A 24045-nucleotide genomic window follows, 5' to 3' on the forward strand; every position below is an offset into this window, starting at 1 on the left:
CGGATTATATGACATATGACAGAAGCTCGAAACAAATGACTGTGAATGAAAAGCCCTATTCGACGTTAACAACACAGGGCCCTGATTCACGAGAGGATCATCGTAGGAAAAAAATTTTGCATTTGGATCCATATCCATATCAAGGTCGGTAATGACAGTGCTGTGTTGTTGGTTGTCTAACGGATTCGAATATATCTAACCTTCATCTTTTATGTACATAAAATATTGTTTATTATTTGTTTATGTGGTTCTTCTATGGCTGTGCTTATTATTTATGGACTTATTTAATAAGGCCAGTGCCAAGAATTCTCTGAAAACAAGCATAGATATACAATATCTCATAAGGATTCGTTTAATTACCTACGTGAAGAAAATAAAAGTTTTTTGAAGAATTCAGCAAGTTGAATATGACATATCTGATTAACCGGATTTAAATAAATTGTAACTATTATTATAGGCTGTACATTAATGTATTTATCAGTAAATCAACAAATAAAACTTCCATGTATTTTACTGCTGTGTTTATTTAGCTTTTAAAATGATTTTTTAAAATAAGATCCTATGAAATTGTAATGAAATAATAAATATAATATGTAATTTTAAAAAAATAATTTAATTATTATGTACTAGCATTTTTAGCCAAAACTAATGATAAAATAGGCTTACGTATTATTAAGCTTCATTTGCTTAAACAACTTATTTCTGGTAAGTAGCTACCTCTACCTACTAAAGTAAATAGTTTGTATCCATTTGTCTCAAAATGGTCAGTTTGCTTGTAGGATGTTACTCTAGCTTCTACGTCAATGACTTATAGGGATAGGCGCAAAATCTTGGTGCAATGCTAATTAAATGCACTCATTTTTTTCCAGTCCTGAGAAAACTAATAGGTATTTTTGAACAATTTAAACGCAGAATGCAAATACAGTATTATCAAGAGCCAAAAGTCCCTGTAAACTTCTATGTTTATTTTAGTAAGTTACAGGGATGAAAAAAAGAAAAATTTAGTGTGAATTTGAATTTCAAATATTTTATTGAAAAGAAAAAATAAACTTTTTGTTTATTCTAAGAGACTTTCGGCCTTCGGCAATAATGTAATCTTTCATTCTGCTTTTAAAATTTTCAAAGATATTTACTAGTTTTCTCAGGATTCGATAAAAAAATGCATTTAAACAGCATTGGACTAAGATTTTGCGCCTACCCCCTTATTGACTAGTAAAAAACAGATTTTTTAATTGTTAGACATTTATTACACACGGGTTACAATAATTTACAACATTACACTTATAGAGAAGAGAGAGAAATATGCTTTAGAGCCCACACAGACTTTTTAGTCAGCTTCTTAATCAGTACAGAGAGGTATGCATTGGTGAATCGGTGTAATGTGTGCATCTGCATAACTCTCTGTACTGATTAAGAAGCCGACTAAAAAGTCTACAGTCTGCGCTGGCTCTTATTGTCATGAAAAATTGTACAATTTTATCGACAAAGCTTATAAAAAGTCAAGAAAACAAAACAATAACAATTCAATTTACTAAAATTACATAAATCGACAATGTAATTAAAAAATAATAATAATAATGAAGTTAAACAGAAAGAATCAATTGCAAAATTTAAATAAATTGCAAATTTCATAGTCTACCTAGTAATTAATAAGTTTAAAAGTTAAGCTGCTGCATACGACACTCAAATATAGATAAAAAAATAATAAAAATACTACTTGTGTCAATGGTCAAGGGTACTGTAATTTCTTAGTTATTGATTAATTAATTTATTTATTTATACTGCACATTTACAGCAATGATGCCATTTATAAACACACAGTTGGTCAATACAAAGAAATAAGAACATACAATTTATACAATACAATAAAATAAATACACTTTAAAACAATAAATACGGGTATCACAGTTTATGTAACATAGTACTCTTTTTCATATTATATAGGTCAAGGTCTTCACTCACGATAAAATCGTTCGTTGCCATTAAGCAGTTTGCCATGGGGGAGTTTGCTTATTCTGGAGTTATTTTAAATAAACTGTGTCTACATCTAAGTCTTTGGTCTGGTACATTAAAATTTATAAATTAAAGAATCGTAGGAGAATCTATGATTTGATAAAGTATATTAAATATAAAAATGATTTGGGCATTTCTACGTCTTTCGCTCAATAACACAGTGTCAAAAAGCATTCTCTGCAAGTTATAGGAAACCTTAAAAGGATAAATCCCAAATTTCTTTAAAGACCTTAAAAATTTCTTCTGAATCCTCTCTATCATATCACTATGTGATATGGTGGAGGGACTCCATATGGTATAACAATATTCGAGTTTTGACCTCACATATGCATTAAAAAGCTTAATTGTAGTGTCACAATAAAATTCTTTACTGGATTTTAGGATAAAGCCTAACTGTCTATTGTCTATAACAATCATTAGTTAGTTTGAGAATGTGCTCATTAAAGGAGAATGTGCTAGTGAATAACACCCTTAGATCTCTGATTTTTGTTAACCTTTCAAGTTTTACTTCATTAATAAAATAATCTGTTCTTATTATTTCTCGCTTTCTAGAAAAAGTCAATAGTTTACATTTTGATTCATTTAAGTTCAAATCATTATTTTTACAGAATCTGGATATACCTTGAACACAGAATAAATAACCACACAGAAGCGTAACTGGTGCAATCCCACTTTTGCTGCCTTGAATATCTTGTTGTAAATTAATACAGTCATGTTCGTTTTTTATCGTAAGAAATAATTTTAAATCGTCTGCAAATAGAAGAAACTTAATTTTATATAAATTTTATATAATCAGTGATGTCATTTATGAACATAACAAAAAGTAAAGGCCCAAGGATGGAACCTTGCGGAACACCTGACCCAGTTATAAAACTGTCTGAGTAGCAGTTCCCAAATTTGACTACATTAGTACGGTTGGTAAGGTAAGATTCAAAGAATTTTATAAGTTTGTCAGAAAGTGCATATGACCTCAGTTTTTTTAATAGTACTGAATGATTTACTCTATCAAAGGCTTTTGCTAAATCAGTAAAGATAACATCAACAATTAAGAAAATCTTCTACTGAATAATATGGTCTTTCAGATAGGTAGGCTTTTGTCTAGGCTAAATTGAGTTCATTCGAAACAGATCTTATAGCATAGCAAGCTGAAGATAGTTTCTTCCTTAACAAATCGATATGAAGGGACCATTTAAGGTTTCTGTCTAAAAAAATACGAAATTTTACAGAATCAACGGTACTGATCTGGCTGTTATTAAGAGGTAAGGGTTGAAGAGCTCCTGAGTTGTTTTGCTATTGTATATATGATAATGCTGTTTTATCTACGTTAAAGGAGAGTAAATTAGAGTCAGACCAGGTTTTTATTGATCAAGTAGATCAAAAGTTATAGTAGCTTGAAGATTTGCAATATTTGAGTTGCTCCAAGTGATACTGGTATCATCAGCAAAAAGAAAAACTTTTCCCTCGATTTTTAAGCTAGTGATGTCATTAATAAAGATAAGGAAAAGTAGAGGACCCAATACTGAACCTTGAGGTACCCCACATACAATGTTTTTGAGACTAGAGTCTGTACCATTTGTTCTTCTTCTTCTTCTTGTGCCACTCCTATCGGAGATTGGAAATCATCAAGGCTACCCTGATTTTGTTTACAGCTGACCTAAAAAGTTCATTAGTGGTGCAGCCAAACCACTCTCTCAAATTCCGCATCCACGACATTCTTCTACGGCCTGGATTCCGTTTTCCTTCTATTTTTCCTTGCATTATATTTTGAAGTAATGCGTATTTATGACCTCTCATCAGGTGACCCAAATACTCGAGTTTTCTTCGTTTTATCGTTAATTTGTTATAACCAGTTGTTTCCTATCATCCAAGTAAGATTGGAACCAATTTAAAGAAATACCTCGAATTCCGTAGAAATTTAGTTTTTTTATCAAAATGTTGTAATTTACACAATCAAAAGCTTTGGCGTAGTCACAAAAAACTGTGGCAATGTGAAGATTATTGTTCAGTGTTTGATAAACCTCATGTAGTACAGAAAACATGGCATCAGTGGTGCATTTATTATTTAAAAAGCCGAACTGATTTTGTGATAAAATGTTGTTTTCAACGAGAAAGGGCATAAGTCGGGCTTTTATGAGTCTCTCAATAATTTTGGAGAATACCTACCGGTAGTAGTGCAATAGGTCTCTAATTGTAGGTATTAGATATTTCACTACCCTTATGAAGAGGAATAATGATGGCTGTTTTTAGGCACTCTGGAAATTTATCTTTTTATATAGTTAATCAATAATTAGTGAGATGAGGACTTCCAACACATTTTCTGGGAGATTAGAAAAAATTTTTGTCGATAGACCATCAGTACTACAGGAAGATTTGCTTTTGATACTATTGATTGTTTGGATCAGTTCAGATTTATCGACTGGTTTTATAAACAATTAATTCGAGACCTTTCCTGAATTAGGGAGATAGAAAATGGAATCTTGTGAAATAGAATCTTACAGTTTAGAATATGAATGCTCAAAATTAAAATCTGTACTAATATTAGGCACTTTAGCTTCAGAGTCTGCAAGTGCTAGTTTTATGCTTTTTGTCTCATGAGCTAAAGGCTGTTGGATATCTTTTTGAGATCTCCGTTTGCGCTTGGCAGAAAACATTCTAACCTGAGGTTCAAGTTTTTGAGTGGTAGTTACACTCTCCTTAACTTCAAAGTTAACCTGACCATTGGTATTATAAATATCAATTGCCTTATCAAGGTACTTTGAAATAATGTTTTCATCAGCTTCACCTAAATTAAACCTATTATTTAACCCAATGAGTACCTCAAGCTTAGAATTTAGTAAGTCTCTGTTAGAATTACTACTACTTGGTACTGCTGAGATGAAATTATTTGTAACATTATTAGATTCTGATTTAAACACTGATGGAGCATGACCTAATACATTGTTGAAAAAATAAAGACAACAGGCATGTATATGTTTACAAATATTATAGTTTATAACATTATCCAAACAGCTGCATTTAAAACAATGAATGCAAATTTGGCAACTTTTACATTTAAGCTCACAAAGGTCAATGCAACCCTTACCTATTTTTTCAACCAAATAAGTATGATCATTATCATTTGAAGAAATTACACACCACTGCTTTTCATTTTTTTGTTGAACACAGTCCCTTGAAATGTTTCCACCTAGCCTATGACTATTTCTGATTTTCTGTATTTTTCCAGATACTTTATGCTTTTCTAACTTTATGACCCTCTCAAACATTTTGTCCCGTACCAGATTCATTAATGCATTTATGGTCTTATCCAGACGTTTGCATTTTCTACCTTCCAGGTAAAAATGTTTTATCACTTTATGGAGTGATTCTAAATACATATTCGTATTTATGCCAAGATATTTTCTGTGGCAATAAGCCCACATTTCTAGTCGATTCAAATATGTCCTAGAAAAATACTGGTAAAATTGCAATGTATCAGAATCATTTTGAAGCTGATGAACAAAAGTTTTTAGCTCATTCTGAAAAGCTTCCCCATCTATTTCTTTTTGCAAGACTTTTAAAGTTTTTAAAACAAGAGATCTTTTATTCTTATCTAATATTTTTCCAGAATTTTGTACCCAGTTCTTGTTTATATGCCAGGTACATAACAGTCTATTAGGTACTTCGCTCATAACTGATTTCCATGCATTGTAAAATGCAGGATAGTCATCCGACATAAAAACATTTGCCGACAATAATCCAACACTATCTTTAATACATTGAAAAAAATGTTGAAAGAGTGTTTCATCAGATCTGTTTGAAAAACAAAATGCTGCTGGTACCCCAGAACCATATTCATCAACAATAACAACTGTGTATAATTGAAATCCATACTGGTTTAAACCGTGAGTGCCATCAATGCAGATTTTGTCTTGACCAAATGAAATAAGTGACTTTTTCTGAAATTCTGTCATTATTATTAAAACAAAATCATTTTTATCAAACACTCCCTCATAATCTTCTTCACTGTTTTTATAAAATAAAACTGGGTTGTTTTCCAATAATTGCATGGCTTTGACCCATAATTGTACACTGACTGCATCATTTTTGTGCCTTTTAGTAGTGTATCCAATTGAAAAATCTCGTACAATGTTGTTAAGGTCCTTTTTTTCAATCAAGTGAACTCTCTCCATCTCTCCACTGGGTGCACTTTCTCTAATATCACTGAGTACTCTGCCTATTGGGACCCCTTGAGACAATTTACCTAGAAACAAAACCAATATTATTATCATATTTTAGTAGCTATAAGAGGGACTTCTTGTTTCTAGGTGTTGGATATGGATGCTTCAGAAGTCAATTCACAATATTGTCACAATGACGACCTCTCGTGGATTTCGGCTGAACTAGCTTTGAGCGTATTTTTAATGTCAAACCAAAGAATATAGACCTTATAGGGTACTGCCCTGTAACGTTTCAGCACAGGATTTTGTGCACCAATTGAGTAGGTGCATGTGGCCTGGCAATGAACTACAGTATTTTCAAGGGACAAATAAACGTGACCATCTGTTTCATTCAAACTCTTCGTCTAGGAGAGTATATATTCTTTGGTCAAACGCTGAGCGCACATGCATTTAAAGCAAGTAGGTTATATTAATTATTTATTTTACATGTTTTTTTTACAAATTTTATATACAACATTGACGCCAACTTTTTTTGAAACGTGAATAGATAATGAATATTACCTATGCATGTGCGCTCAGCGTTTGACATTGAAAACATCCTCAAAGCTAGTTCAGACGAAATACACGAGAGGTTGTCATTGTGACTTAACATCGGAAATCAGTTTAAGTCACATTCTTCCTAAAAATGGCTTACGAGAACACATATTATCATATACATATATTATAATTTTCTTGTTCGTATTTATGAATATAATAATAAATAAAGAGGGTTTATTTTTAATGAATCCTTATTTTTCGGCAACTACTTTCACAAACATCTTATTATCTCATTTTAAACACTTATTAACTTACATTGATTGGTTTCTGAGGCATCGATATATTGACAAGATCAACATCCAATAGGTAAAAAAAAAATGAAAATAATGTTTATTTATTCACATGGTATATAATTACTTCATTGCAATAAACAAAACATATATTAGTTTTATATAGTATCTATTTTTTTCTATAATTTACCTGCTATTTTAATCCTGTCTGTCTCATCAATTCTTAAACGCCCTAGTTCATTACAATGACCAACATGTACAGGAAAGAAAACAACTGATATGCATTCTTGGTTACTTGTAACAATCATAGTAGATGGACATGTACGTCCAATTTTATTTGTTCCCATAGATTTCGCATTTCTTTTAGGGGTTTCTGTTATCCGTGGAGCTTGAGATCTATGACATATATAATATGTCCTTACACCCTCCTTTAATTTTTTTTCACTGGTAGACAAAATATAATTTGCTTTCAGTTCTTGTTCTTTTGCAGAACGCCATTTATTGAATTCTGAAAACAATTGAAAAAGGCTGCTATTAATGTATTTGGCTAGACCAAGTTCAAAGAGAAAATGTTGATTACCTAACAGCTTTTAAGTACTTACAAAAAAAATCAGAAAAACTTTATTACCTTCATTAGTACTGAATGTATATGTTTCAGTTATCAGATGTAAATTATGATAATCTGAGATATGACTACGAAGATGTTTGTATCTGTTGTAAGATTCTTGGCACTCATTGAATGGGCATAACAGGTTCTTACATCTATTATGTAATTTTATATGATCACATATTTCATTTTTTGTGTCAAAAATAGATCCGCATGTATGGCATTCATATTTGTCAAGAGAACTTGGGCTTTGGTGTTTCTTTTCATGTATTTTCAAATACTTTTTTGATGCATACAGTTTATCACATCTATCACATTGAAATGTTGTGCCTGGAATACGAAACGTTTTGTGATTCTTGCTGTGATGCTCTTGCAGTTTTCTTTTCGACGGAAAAGTTTTATTGCACTGATGACACTCATATAGCACTTCTTTAAAAATAATATTATGAAATTGTCTGTAATGTTTATTCAACGCCTTTTGGGAAGAATACGTTTTATTATCACAAGTATTACACTCAAACATTTTACCTAGGACCTGTGAGATGTTTTATTTTATATTATTATATTCAAAGGTAATAAATTTAGCAATAAGACCAATGTTTATAAGACTACAAGCCAGAAGCCACAGCCATAGAAAAAGCACATAAAATAAACATTAAAGATTATGTACTTAGGTATTATAAAACAATGTACACAAATGTACATAAAAGATGAAGGTTATGTTTTATGTTATGATTGCGTTTTCTATGCTGTGGTTATGATACAAGAATCTACAGGTCGAGCAAGTCTCGTAAATTTCACGATTGCGAGCCACGCTTCACGCAACCGTGTTTGCGTACTTGTGTTTCGAGTTGCGTGGTCGTGCGGAGTTATATTTACCAATTCGCGCAATCGTACTTGAGACGCTGTGTCAGGTGAGGTGTTTGAAAATTTGTGTAACTTGATTCTGTGGTTAAACTTTTGTTTTATTTTTTTTTCGCAGAAAATTTTTAGATGAAGTAATTGTATGATGATATGATGAAGATAACACAGAAAATACAAGAGGGCAGCATACTTTGCAAAACAACTGTTACAATTTGAAATCAACAAGTTGTTGTCTTGCAGGTAAAAAAAGTGACTTTTTAAAAAAATTATATCTTGGAAACTAAAAATTATTTTTATTTATAATTGAAACATGTAAAAGTATAGTACTCTCAAAAAAATTTCAGCCAAAAATATTCATTTTTGTAGAGTTGACTGCAATTTTTCGACAACAGCCCTTTTTTACGGTGAGCAGCATAACAAGTCCAGTCTCATCTGAAATCAAAGTTTCTTGTAGTTTATACCTCTGGCTAGTGAATGAACAAAGGATTTTTTATTAGATGAGGTCATTTTTGTTTTATAAAAAAAAACTACTTTAAAAATGAGAAAAATTGGGGTCAAAAATGTGTTTAAACTTATGTAAAATCTTCAAATTTAATTTTTTTTAATTCCTTCGTTCATATTCTAGCCAGAGGTATAAACTACAAGAAACTTTTTGATTTCAGATGAGACTGGACTTAGTTATGCTGCCAACGCAAAAAAAACTTAAACTCTACAAAAATGAATATTTTTGGCTGAAACTTTTTTTGAGATTACCTTAAGTACTATACTTTTACATGTTCCAATTATAAATAAAAATAAATTTTAGTTTTCGAGATATATTTTTTTTAAAAAGTCACTTTTTTTACCCACAAGACCTATGTAACCCCTTAAAAAAATGTTTCGAAGAATATGTTTGATGGCCAAGATGCATACATATATTTAGAAGGAAAGTTCCTGATTTCTGTAGTATAATACATAATACCAAAGAGGAAGTAGCCCTAAGCGCCAGACTCCACTTGCGATTTGTAGTTGTGAAGATTGAACACATTCTTTCAAATAGAAGTCAATCTATGATTATTTAGTCACAAATGGATTGACTTGTATTTGAAACAATGTGTTCAATCTTCCTGATTACAAATCGCAAGTGGAGTGCGGCGGTAATAACACCAAAATATTCCATATAGGTCCATAGAAGGTACACAGACATTGAAAAATTCCTGGAATATCCCCGAAAACATGTTCCCTGAACATCCCAGGAAAATCCTGTGTCAGCATTTTAAACATTACCTGAATGTCTTATTGGAACATTCCATGAATGTCCACGAATGTTCTCTGGACATTCAAAATATATTTTGTAGACATTCCCTGGATATACCAGAAATACAGTGATGAGCGCTCTAATAACCGGCAAAATAGCACAAAAGATGTATTAAGTAGTGAGATAAAAAGACATGAAACTAGTCGAGCTGGGAAATTTAGCGATATTAACTTATACATTTAGATTGTATTGATTGTGTACCACCTTCAGACATATCAGACGAGTTTGGAAACTACCACTGTCACAGTGACAGTTTTAGTTGACATACTCCTCCGATATGTGTAAAGGTGGGATCAATATAACGTAAATTTAAAGGTTAATTTCGCTAAATTTCCCAGCTCGACTAGTTTCATTTCTTTTTATCTCACAACTAAATATGTTGCCCATATTTTGCCGGTTATTAGGGCACTCATCACTGTACATCCTTGCTGATGTGACAATACCTCCTATCTGTTTTTTCATGAGTTTTGTATGAGAGATGGAAAAACATGTTTTAAGGTCACCTCCTGTGTTCATATGTAAGTTTTGACTTGTTTTGTAGTTCATAGATAGTTTAATTTACTACAAAACAAATATCATATGAAAACAGGAGGTGACCCTAAGACAAGTTTTTAGTCTCTCTTACAAAACTCATGAAAAAAAACAGATAGGATGTATTATTACATCACTGACGATATGTGGCCATACCAAATAATACATCCTTGATAAATATAAACATTTTTATTGAACAAAATCTTTTCATACATTTTTTAATGCAATTTACTGATATTCCTAAATATTTTAAAAAAATGTGTCACATTTGCTTTGTAAACCTTTCTTTTGCCTTTCGTAGCCACATATTCCGTTTCCTTCCTGGTTTTTTGTAGACCACTTCTCTCAGCTGATTCTAAAAAAAAATAAAATAAATGGTAATTTTTCTATCCTTTACAATTAACAATCAGAAGAAATATTATTTACAGATAATGATATGCATAATAATAATAGGTTTGTTTTAGCATCAGTTTAAAACAGTTTGAAATCATCAGCGAATAGTGGACCAGCGCGAGTAGAGGGGATCGCACTGGTGACTGTATTATGTTCTTTTACCGACCAACTGTTTGCTGACGGTTTTTGACTAGTTTGACTGTTTGCTAGAATAAACCTAATAATAATGAATATTTTGTATTTTGACAATGACATCTGATGTGGAAGTCAAAACATTAATAAAATTATTTTTTCAAGTTAACTTTCACATGCGCGTCTTAAAATTGTACTTTTAATACTTATATCATAAATAACTATTAAAACTATCTTAAGAGGAAACAGTATCGATCAACAGGTAGCGAAAAGGTGTTCCAAGATTGCGGCTGTAATTTTGAATATTTTTTCGAGATATTTGGCACACATATTCTTAATATAATAAAGAATGGTGGTACAGAGCCCAATTTGAAAAATATATTAATATGTGGAAATTACTTTGTAATTAAATACAATATAAAAAAACGAGCTTGTACCGCCATTAAGAAGAACAAAAAAATACACTTTCTTCAAATACAACTTTTTTATCCGATTTTGTGTTATTTTGGAACTACTAAAATTTTTTATTTCATTAGTAGTTCCAAAATTACACAAAATCTAGGCATCGGATAAAAAAGTTTATTTGAAGAAAGTGTATTTTTTTGTTCTTCTTAATGGCGGTACAGGCTCGTTTTTTAAATATTGTATAATTACAGAGTAATTTCCACATATTAATATATTTTTCAAATTGGGCTCTGTACCGCCATTCTTTATTATTTTACGAATACGTGTGCCAAATACCTCGAAAAAATATTCAAAATTACAGTGGCAATCTTGGAACACGTTTTGGCTACCTGTTGATCGCTACTGTATTAACTTAAAACATTGTAATTTGCTAATCCAGTATATTTTACTCTACTACTACTCTACTAGCTACCTCATTTTCCACTGTTTCTAAAGACTTGTTTACATGGGTAGAGTTTTGAGGAGAGTAGAGTAGCGGTAGTACTCTACCAAAAATGGCTTGATACCATTCACATGAGGAGAGTACAAGTATAGTACTGATGCTAGTATAGTGAAACCGATTTTTGTATTTTTAAACACTCTTGATTATAAGTGCACCTTAAATTCTTAATTTTTTGCTTAAGCTCGTTTACTCCAAAGCCTCCTTTGCCATTCTTTAGACGATTTCATCCTCCGCAGCTTGCTGCAAACTTTTATTTCTGTAGTATACACTACCTAAATTCCATAAACACTGGTATTCGCCGTATTATAGCTCTACAAGTTTTAAAGTTTCATCTTCGGTGAACTTCATTTTCACTATTTACACAAAACACAATTCCAGCCAGAATGACAGCGCCCCCATGTACTCTCCTACCTACTCTATTCTGCCATAACTGAGCGTGTTCCATGGGTAGAGTGTGCAGCCGAGTAGACATTTTGGCAGTAGTGGTGGTCATAGAGTAGTTACTTTGCCATAGGTTGCTAGTCACTCTACTTTAACTCCAACTATACACTCTACCAGCTATTCTACTGTGCTGAGCATTTTTACAGGTAGAGTTACTCTACTCTATCAAGTACTTGCATCATTACTCTACCCGTGTAAGCAAGTCTTAAATCTACTGAATGAAAATCTACTTCTACTCTTAATGAAAAATGTCTAAAATCATTTACCCACCTAGTATTATTGTAGAATTTAAGACAGTCCAGTGCCTTATAAATAATTTCAATATGAATATTATTTCCTTTAATTCTCCTTTGATACCACTCCATTTTAGATTTTGGGGAACTTATTTCATTGTGTTTATAGCCCATATTTATTGAAGGAACCCAATCTGGAGATTGTTATTATCGATTAAGTCGGCTGGTTTTCCTATTTTCCTATAAGATTAAAATGTTAACATCTTCAAAAATCGTTACTGTTGTAATTGTAACTTACCAGATATAAAATGATTACAGCAGACAGGACAGGAAAATTTTCATTTCGCTAGTAAAACCTGTACATTGTATTGCATTTAACCATTGTTGTCTCTCAGATACCTTATTTAGTTCAGTTTAAAAGTGAACTTTATCTTGACTTCACAATTACTTTGCATTTCACACTTCAAAACACAACACCAATGAAGCATATTATCTTTCTAAATTAATACTTCCAGAGAAAATGTTAAATTAATCTTTGTACAACACAAAATTACAAAGAAATACAACTAAAATTATCTAAAACTCATGAAGAACAGATAGAATAAGATTTATCTTTTACACCCAGTAGCCATATTGAGAATAGTATATTATTATCAGTAGAAACGATTACATTTAAATTTGGTAAATATAACTCCGCACGACCACGCAACTCGAAACACAAGTACGCAAACACGGTTGCGTGAAGCGTGGCTCGCAATCGTGAAATTTACGAGACTTGCTCGACCTGTAGATTCTTGTGGTTAAGATGGTTATCCGTTAGACTTAGACAACCAACAACACAGCACTGTCATTACCGACCTTGATATGGATCCAAATGCAAAATTTTTTTCCTACGATGATCCTCTCGTCCTGGGGCCTGATTCTAATTCATTTCGACAGTCGCAATTTCATTTCGACACCGCCATGACAGCCGGAAAGTATAGCGATTCTTGGGGATATTAACCTTATCATGTTGAGACTGCTCAGAATTTGGGTTGGCGCTTCGGTTTCTTGGATTTTGTTGATAGTCTGGGAAAATTATCGAAAAAATACCATTTTTGGGAAAAATTATTTACCAGCTATTTTATTGCTAAAATCGAATCTTAAGATTGCATATATTAGTAATATGGGGTATGACAAGTCCGCAGAAAGTGTGTTATTTTATTTATAAACAAATTAGCACTCCTAAATCTTCTTTTTTTTTTTCAATTAGTGGTCTGTAACTCCTATAATTTTTCCTTTGAGCCAAAAACACTCAAATAAAAATTCACCGTAATTTAGTTCTGCACAAAGTTATTTTTTTTCCGATTTCCTTCAACAAAAATTTTACTCAGAAAATCCGAGTTTTCCCAAAAAATCTGCCATTTTCAATTAAAATTTTAGGGAAGTAGCTAATTATTTATCAATAATTAAATAATTGAAGACATGAAAGATTTATTATAGTAGATTATACAGAGGGGCTAAATTATGGAATAAATTCATTTCTTTAAAACGGACGATTTTGGAGCAAAATCCCGAAAGAGGTCGATTTTTATTTTTAAATTACAATTTTTTGGCATATATTTCATACTAGTGACGTCATCCATCTGAGCGTGATGACGTAATCGATAATTTTGTTAATGGGAATAGGGGTCGTGTGGTAGGTCATTTGAAAGGGCGTTTAATTCTCTATTCAGTAATATAAACATTAATATCATTAGGTATTTATACAGGGTTGCCAAAAAAATTTTGAATTAAATTAATTGGCGCAAAAAGAAGAATGTATGTAATTTATTTAACTCAAAATACATTGTACTGCTGTCAGAAAATAGAAAAAAAGGTTTATTTCACAAATAAACATTTCTTTTCGCTTAAATTAAATCACAAACAGCCTCCCTCCTACCTATTGGCAGTTTGAACTTTTAATTTAAGCTAAAAGCAATGTTTATTTGCAAAATAAACATTTTTTTCTATTTTCTGACAGCAATAGAATGTATTTTGAGTTAAATAAATTACATGCATTCTTCTTCTTGCGTCAATTAATTTAATTCAAAAATTTTTTTGGCCTCCCTGTATAAATAATGATATTAATGTTTATAATACTGAATAGAGCATTGAACGCCTTTGTAAATGAGCTACAACACGAACCCATATTCCTATTTAAAAAAATAATTACGTCATCACGCTCGGATGGATGACGTCACTAGTTTGAAATATATGCCAAGAAATTTAATTTAAAAATAAAAATCGACCTGTTTCGGGATTTTTCTCTAAAATCGTCCATTTTAGAGAAAATGAATTTATTCCATAATTTAGCCCCTCTCTGTATATCAGGAGACCGGCGACAATCTAACCAATAGTTTAGCAATAATTAAAATGTAATTAAAAAATTTCGGTCGAAATAATTACCAGAAAGATTATGATGCACCAGAATAACTATGATTTTCATATAAAAAAGCACTATACCTATTCAACGTACCTTACAGGATTGAAATTGGACCATTTGAGCGGTCTCAAGAATGTTATAAAGAAACAATTTTTTGGCTTATAAACAAATAGAACCCCTCAGAAAATATTAGATTAAATTAAATTAAGTTAACGCTGTTGAAAAGAGCACGGCTTCTGTGTCCTTTTCGAAGAAAAACAAATTGAATTGCGAGGAGTGATTCCAGGTATAACCGGTCAAATTTGACCGGCATTTGCGACAGAGTTATAAACAACAGGATTTTAATCTTTGAACCATTAGATACCTTTTAATTCCGGTCCTCTTTGTACATACAAATTTTCATATCTTCAAGACACTCATAACAAAAAAGATTTATGTCACTGTCACCAAATTATTTAATTATTGATAAATAATTACTTCCCTCAAATTTTAGTTGAAAATTAAAGATTTTGTTTGGAAAACCCGAATTTTCCGAAGAAAATTTCCGTCGAAGGAAATTGGAATAAATTATCAATGTGCAGAATTAAATTACTGTCAATTTTTATGTGAGTGTTTTGGTTTAAAGTTAAAATTTTCGGAGTTATAGAGCAATAATAAAAAAAAGATTTCGGAGTGCTAATTTGTTTATAAACAAAATAGCACACTTTCTGTGGACTTTGCATAGCTATATTACTAATATAGGAAATCTTAAGATTTGATTTCAGCATGTCCAGCAATAAAATAGCTGGTAATTAATTTTCCTTGTTTTTTACTAATTTTCCCAGATTATTACCTCACATCTTTCATTGAGTTGATGATTCATGTTGTGGACATTCTCAATTATTATATTTCTAATTTAATACTATTCTATCTAATTCCTCAAAACAAGCAAATTTCAATTAAACCCAGCTATATTATAATACCTTTTGATTTAGTTTTCCTTGCAAGAAATAAACAAAACACATCTAAACTAAACCTAACCTCGCTTTTGGCCATTCATTCATCTCCGTGTCAAATAATTTCGACAGTCGCCATATTGAAAGCGACTTGTTTTTGGTCGAAATTTGATTTAGAATCAGGGCCCTGGGCCCTGATTCTAAATCAAATTTCGACACTAAACAAGTCGCTTTCAATATGGCGATGGCGACTGTCGAAATTATTTGACACGGAGATGAATGAATGGCCAAAAGCGAGGTTAGGTTTAGTTTAGATGTGTTTTGTTTATTTCTTGCAAGGAAAACTAAATCAAAAGGTATTATAATATAGCTGGGTTTAATTGAAATTTGCTTGTTTTGAGGAATTAGATAGAATAGTATTAAATTAGAAATATAATAATTGAGAATGTCCACAACATGAATCATCAACTCAATGAAAGATGTGAGGTAATAATCTGGGAAAATTAGTAAAAAACAAGGAAAATTAATTACCAGCTATTTTATTGCTGGACATGCTGAAATAAAATCTTCAAGATTTCCTATATTAGTAATATAGCTGTGCAAAGTCCACAGAAAGTGTGCTATTTTGTTTATAAACAAATTAGCGCTCCGAAATCTTTTTTTTTATTATTGCTCTAAAACTCCGAAAATTTTAACTTTAAACCAAAACACTCACATAAAAATTGACAGTAATTTAATTCTGCACATTAATAATTTATTCCAATTTCCTTCGACGGAAATTTTCTTCGGAAAATTCGGGTTTTCCAAACAAAATCTTTAATTTTCAACTAAAATTTGAGGGAAGTAATTATTTATCAATAATTAAATAATTTGGTGACAGTGACATAAATCTTTTTTGTTATGAGTGTCTTGAAGATATGAAAATTTGTATGTACAAAGAAGACCGGAATTAAAAGGTATCTAATGGTTCAAAGATTAAAATCCTGTTGTTTATAACTCTGTCGCAAATGCCGGTCAAATTTGACCGGTTATACCTGGAATCACTCCTCGCAATTCAATTTGTTTTTCTTCGAAAAGGACACAGAAGCCGTGCTCTTTTCAACAGCGTTAACTTAATTTAATTTAATCTAATATTTTCTGAGGGGTTCTATTTGCTTATAAGCCAAAAAATTGTTTCTTTATAACATTCCCGAGACCGCTCAAATGGTCCAATTTCAATCCTGTAAGGTACGTTGAATAGGTATAGTGCTTTTTTATATGAAAATCATAGTTATTCTGGTGTATCATAATCTTTCTGGTTATTATTTCGACCGAAATTTTTTAATTAACATTTTAATTATTGCTAAACTATTGGTTAGATTGTCGCCGGTCTCCTGATATACAGAGAGGGGCTAAATTATGGAATAAATTCATTTTCTCTAAAATGGACGATTTTAGAGAAAAATCCCGAAACAGGTCGATTTTTATTTTTAAATTAAATTTCTTGGCATATATTTCAAACTAGTGACGTCATCCATCCGAGCGTGATGACGTAATTATTTTTTTAAATAGGAATATGGGTTCGTGTTGTAGCTCATTTACAAAGGCGTTCAATTCTCTATTCAGTATTATAAACATTAGTTTCATTATTTATACAGGGAGGCCAAGAAAAATTTTGAATTAAATTAATTGACGCAAGAAGAAGAATGCATGTAATTTATTTAACTCAAAATACATTGTATTGCTGTCAGAAAATAGAAAAAAATGTTTATTTTGCAAATAAACATTGCTTTTAGCTTAAATTAAAAGTTCAAACTGCCAATAGGTAGGAGGGAGTCTGTTTGTGATTTAATTTAAGCGAAAAGAAATGTTTATTTGTGAAATAAACCTTTTTTTCTATTTTCTGACAGCAGTACAATGTATTTTGAGTTAAATAAATTACATACATTCTTCTTTTTGCGCCAATTAATTTAATTCAAAATTTTTTTTTGGCAACCATGTATAAATACCTAATGATATTAATGTTTATATTACTGAATAGAGAATTAAACGCCCTTTCAAATGACCTACCACACGACCCCTATTCCCATTAACAAAATTATCGATTACGTCATCACGCTCAGATGGATGACGTCACTAGTATGAAATATATGCCAAAAAATTGTAATTTAAAAATAAAAATCGACCTCTTTCGGGATTTTGCTCCAAAATCGTCCGTTTTAAAGAAATGAATTTATTCCATAATTTAGCCCCTCTGTATAATCTACTATAATAAATCTTTCATGTCTTCAATTATTTAATTATTGATAAATAATTAGGTACTTCCCTAAAATTTTAATTGAAAATGGCAGATTTTTTGGGAAAACTCGGATTTTCTGAGTAAAATTTTTGTTGAAGGAAATCGGAAAAAAAATAACTTTGTGCAGAACTAAATTACGGTGAATTTTTATTTGAGTGTTTTTGGCTCAAAGGAAAAAATATAGGAGTTACAGACCACTAATTGAAAAAAAAAGAAGATTTAGGAGTGCTAATTTGTTTATAAATAAAATAACACACTTTCTGCGGACTTGTCATACCCCATATTACTAATATATGCAATCTTAAGATTCGATTTTAGCAATAAAATAGCTGGTAAATAATTTTTCCCAAAAATGGTATTTTTTCGATAATTTTCCCAGACTATCAACAAAATCCAAGAAACCGAAGCGCCAACCCAAATTCTGAGCAGTCTCAACATAATAAGGTTAATATCCCCAAGAATCGCGCGGTGTCGAAATGAAATTGCGACTGTCGAAATGAATTAGAATCAGGCCCCTGGGCCCTGGGCCCTGATTCTAATTCATTTCGACAGTCGCAATTTTATTTCGACACCGCCATGACAGCCGGAGAGTATAGCGATTCTTGGGGATATTAACCTTATCATGTTGAGACTGCTCAGAATTTGGGTTGGCGCTTCGGTTTCTTGGATTTTGTTGATAGTCTGGGAAAATTATCGAAAAAATACCATTTTTGGGAAAAATTATTTACCAGCTATTTTATTGCTAAAATCGAATCTTAAGATTGCATATATTAGTAATATGGGGTATGACAAGTCCGCAGAAAGTGTGTTATTTTATTTATAAACAAATTAGCACTCCTAAATCTTCTTTTTTTTTCAATTAGTGGTCTGTAACTCCTATAATTTTTCCTTTGAGCCAAAAACACTCAAATAAAAATTCACCGTAATTTAGTTCTGCACAAAGTTATTTTTTTTCCGATTTCCTTCAACAAAAATTTTACTCAGAAAATCCGAGTTTTCCCAAAAAATCTGCCATTTTCAATTAAAATTTTAGGGAAGTACCTAATTATTTATCAATAATTAAATAATTGAAGACATGAAAGATTTATTATAGTAGATTATACAGAGGGGCTAAATTATGGAATAAATTCATTTCTTTAAAACGGACGATTTTGGAGCAAAATCCCGAAAGAGGTCGATTTTTATTTTTAAATTACAATTTTTTGGCATATATTTCATACTAGTGACGTCATCCATCTGAGCGTGATGACGTAATCGATAATTTTGTTAATGGGAATAGGGGTCGTGTGGTAGGTCATTTGAAAGGGCGTTTAATTCTCTATTCAGTAATATAAACATTAATATCATTAGGTATTTATACAGGGTTGCCAAAAAAAATTTTGAATTAAATTAATTGGCGCAACAAGAAGAATGTATGTAATTTATTTAACTCAAAATACTTTGTACTGCTGTCAGAAAATAGAAAAAAAGGTTTATTTCACAAATAAACATTTCTTTTCGCTTAAATTAAATCACAAACAGCCTCCCTCCTACCTATTGGCAGTTTGAACTTTTAATTTAAGCTAAAAGCAATGTTTATTTGCAAAATAAACATTTTTTTCTATTTTCTGACAGCAATAGAATGTATTTTGAGTTAAATAAATTACATGCATTCTTCTTCTTGCGTCAATTAATTTAATTCAAATTTTTTTTTGGCCTCCCTGTATAAATAATGATATTAATGTTTATAATACTGAATAGAGCATTGAACGCCTTTGTAAATGAGCTACAACACGAACCCATATTCCTATTTAAAAAAATAATTACGTCATCACGCTCGGATGGATGACGTCACTAGTTTGAAATATATGCCAAGAAATTTAATTTAAAAATAAAAATCGACCTGTTTCGGGATTTTTCTCTAAAATCGTCCATTTTAGAGAAAATGAATTTATTCCATAATTTAGCCCCTCTCTGTATATCAGGAGACCGGCGACAATCTAACCAATAGTTTAGCAATAATTAAAATGTTAATTAAAAAATTTCGGTCGAAATAATAACCAGAAAGATTATGATACACCAGAATAACTATGATTTTCATATAAAAAAGCACTATACCTATTCAACGTACCTTACAGGATTGAAATTGGACCATTTGAGCGGTCTCAGGAATGTTATAAAGAAACAATTTTTTGGCTTATAAACAAATAGAACCCCTCAGAAAATATTAGATTAAATTAAATCGACCTGTTTCGGGATTTTTCTCTAAAATCGTCCATTTTAGAGAAAATGAATTTATTCCATAATTTAGCCCCTCTCTGTATATCAGGAGACCGGCGACAATCTAACCAATAATTAATTATTTATATGGGAAATAAGCCACAATTAAAATGAAAAAAATAATTTTATTAACGTTTCGACGCCCAAATCGGGTGCCGTTGTCAAAATACAAAATATTACTAAAATAAACTAAAGTGTTGTTGCTAAGCAAAAAAATTCTTCTAATAATTTATTTAATCTCACTCATTTATATTGGCAATTCAGACATATATTATACATTTTAAAGTAGAAGACTTTAAAATGATATTGTCAATATTTATGAGTTGCGTTCCTGGGACGACTTACTGAAAGATAGTTCATTCGATAAAATGGGCGTCGAAACGTTAATAAAATTATTTTTTTCATTTTAATTGTGGCTTATTTCCCATATAAATAATTAATCATAAAAATGCCACAAGGAAATAGCTTCAGAACAAAATCTAACCAATAGTTCAGCAATAATTAAAATGTTAATTAAAAAATTTCGGTCGAAATAATAACCAGAAAGATTATGATACACCAGAATAACTATGATTTTCATATAAAAAAGCACTATACCTATTCAACGTACCTTACAGGATTGAAATTGGACCATTTGAGCGGTCTCAGGAATGTTATAAAGAAACAATTTTTTGGCTTATAAACAAATAGAACCCCTCAGAAAATATTAGATTAAATTAAATTAAGTTAACGCTGTTGAAAAGAGCACGGCTTCTGTGTCCTTTTCGAAGAAAAACAAATTGAATTGCGAGGAGTGATTCCAGGTATAACCGGTCAAATTTGACCGGCATTTGCGACAGAGTTATAAACAACAGGATTTTAATCTTTGAACCATTAGATACCTTTTAATTCCGGTCCTCTTTGTACATACAAATTTTCATATCTTCAAGACACTCATAACAAAAAAGATTTATGTCACTGTCACCAAATTATTTAATTATTGATAAATAATTACTTCCCTCAAATTTTAGTTGAAAATTAAAGATTTTGTTTGGAAAACCCGAATTTTCCGAAGAAAATTTCCGTCGAAGGAAATTGGAATAAATTATCAATGTGCAGAATTAAATTACTGTCAATTTTTATGTGAGTGTTTTGGTTTAAAGTTAAAATTTTCGGAGTTATAGAGCAATAATAAAAAAAAAGATTTCGGAGTGCTAATTTGTTTATAAACAAAATAGCACACTTTCTGTGGACTTTGCACAGCTATATTACTAATATAGGAAATCTTAAGATTTGATTTCAGCATGTCCAGCAATAAAATAGCTGGTAATTAATTTTCCTTGTTTTTTACTAATTTTCCCAGATTATTACCTCACATCTTTCATTGAGTTGATGATTCATGTTGTGGACATTCTCAATTATTATATTTCTAATTTACTATTCTATCTAATTCCTCAAAACAAGCAAATTTCAATTAAACCCAGCTATATTATAATACCTTTTGATTTAGTTTTCCTTGCAAGAAATAAACAAAACACATCTAAACTAAACCTAACCTCGCTTTTGGCCATTCATTCATCTCCATGGTACAATAAAGTTTCATTTTATTGTACCATGATTCATCTCCGTGTCAAATAATTTCGACAGTCGCCATATTGAAAGCGACTTGTTTTTGGTCGAAATTTGATTTAGAATCAGGGCCCTGGCCCCTGATTCTAAATCAAATTTCGACCAAAAACAAGTCGCTTTCAATATGGCGACTGTCGAAATTATTTGACACGGGGATGAATGAATGGCCAAAAGCGAGGTTAGGTTTAGTTTAGATGTGTTTTGTTTATTTCTTGCAAGGAAAACTAAATCAAAAGGTATTATAATATAGCTGGGTTTAATTGAAATTTGCTTGTTTTGAGGAATTAGATAGAATAGTATTAAATTAGAAATATAATAATTGAGAATGTTCCACAACATGAATCATCAACTCAATGAAAGATGTGAGGTAATAATCTGGGAAAATTAGTAAAAAACAAGGAAAATTAATTACCAGCTATTTTATTGCTGGACATGCTGAAATCAAATCTTAAGATTTCCTATATTAGTAATATAGCTGTGCAAAGTCCACAGAAAGTGTGCTATTTTGTTTATAAACAAATTAGCGCTCCGAAATCTTTTTTTTATTATTGCTCTATAACTCCGAAAATTTTAACTTTAAACCAAAACACTCACATAAAAATTGACAGTAATTTAATTCTGCACATTGATAATTTATTCCAATTTCCTTCGACGGAAATTTTCTTCGGAAAATTCGGGTTTTCCAAACAAAATCTTTAATTTTCAACTAAAATTTGAGGGAAGTAATTATTTATCAATAATTAAATAATTTGGTGACAGTGACATAAATCTTTTTTGTTATGAGTGTCTTGAAGATATGAAAATTTGTATGTACAAAGAGGACCGGAATTAAAAGGTATCTAATGGTTCAAAGATTAAAATCCTGTTGTTTATAACTCTGTCGCAAATGCCGGTCAAATTTGACCGGTTATACCTGGAATCACTCCTCGCAATTCAATTTGTTTTTCTTCGAAAAGGACACAGAAGCCGTGCTCTTTTGAACAGTGTTAATTTAATTTAATTTAATCTAATATTTTCTGAGGGGTTCTATTTGTTTATAAGCCAAAAAATTGTTTCTTTATAACATTCCTGAGACTGCTCAAATGGTCCAATTTCAATCCTGTAAGGTACGTTGAATAGGTATAGTGCTTTTTTATATGAAAATCATAGTTATTCTGGTGTATCATAATCTTTCTGGTTAGTATTTCGACCGAAATTTTTTAATTAACATTTTAATTATTGCTAAACTATTGGTTAGATTGTCGCCGGTCTCCTGATATACAGAGAGGGGCTAAATTATGGAATAAATTCATTTTCTCTAAAATGGACGATTTTAGAGAAAAATCCCGAAACAGGTCGATTTTTATTTTTAAATTAAATTTCTTGGCATATATTTCAAACTAGTGACGTCATCCATCCGAGCGTGATGACGTAATTATTTTTTTAAATAGGAATATGGGTTCGTGTTGTAGCTCATTTACAAAGGCGTTCAATTCTCTATTCAGTATTATAAACATTAATATCAATATTTATACAGGGAGGCCAAAAAAAATTTTGAATTAAATTAATTGACGCAAGAAGAAGAATGCATGTAATTTATTTAACTCAAAATACATTCTATTGCTGTCAGAAAATAGAAAAAAATGTTTATTTTGCAAATAAACATTGCTTTTAGCTTAAATTAAAAGTTCAAACTGACAATAGGTAGGAGGGAGGCTGTTTGTGATTTAATTTAAGCGAAAAGAAATGTTTATTTGTGAAATAAACCTTTTTTTTCTATTTTCTGACAGCAGTACAATGTATTTTGAGTTAAATAAATTACATACATTCTTCTTTTTGCGCCAATTAATTTAATTCAAAATTTTTTTTTGGCAACCCTGTATAAATACCTGATGATATTAATGTTTATATTACTGAATAGAGAATTAAACGCCCTTTCAAATGACCTACCACACGACCCCTATTCCCATTAACAAAATTATCGATTACGTCATCACGCTCAGATGGATGACGTCACTAGTATGAAATATATGCCAAAAAATTGTAATTTAAAAATAAAAATCGACCTCTTTCGGGATTTTGCTCCAAAATCGTCCGTTTTAAAGAAATGAATTTATTCCATAATTTAGCCCCTCTGTATAATCTACTATAATAAATCTTTCATGTCTTCAATTATTTAA

At 31.0% G+C, this 24045-nt stretch overlaps 1 protein-coding gene and 1 long non-coding RNA gene across 3 annotated transcripts; both read right to left on the reverse strand.

The window, feature by feature from the left end:
- Positions 1-1224: 1224 nt before the first annotated feature.
- Positions 1225-8437, reverse strand: LOC126884489 (uncharacterized). The gene is made up of 3 exons (XM_050650423.1): positions 7626-8437; positions 7188-7505; positions 1225-6253 (listed from the first exon to the last, which is right to left on the reverse strand). The coding sequence occupies exons 1-3, from the start codon at positions 8125-8127 to the stop codon at positions 4506-4508; spliced, it is 2568 nt and encodes an 855-aa protein (XP_050506380.1). The 5' UTR covers positions 8128-8437; the 3' UTR covers positions 1225-4505.
- A 2033-nt stretch (positions 8438-10470) lies between these two features.
- LOC126884490 (uncharacterized) lies at positions 10471-13304 on the reverse strand. 2 transcript variants are annotated; one of them, XR_007698066.1, is made up of 3 exons: positions 12701-13213; positions 12440-12642; positions 10471-10651 (listed from the first exon to the last, which is right to left on the reverse strand). It is a non-coding gene; the product is annotated as an uncharacterized LOC126884490 (long non-coding RNA). The 2 variants fall into 2 exon arrangements; XR_007698065.1 differs by having other exon boundaries at positions 12440-13304.
- Between the last annotated feature and the right edge of the window lie 10741 nt (positions 13305-24045).

The sequence above is a fragment of the Diabrotica virgifera genome, chromosome 5 (genome assembly GCF_917563875.1).
Source record: "Diabrotica virgifera virgifera chromosome 5, PGI_DIABVI_V3a".
Lineage (NCBI taxonomy): Eukaryota > Metazoa > Arthropoda > Insecta > Coleoptera > Chrysomelidae > Diabrotica > Diabrotica virgifera.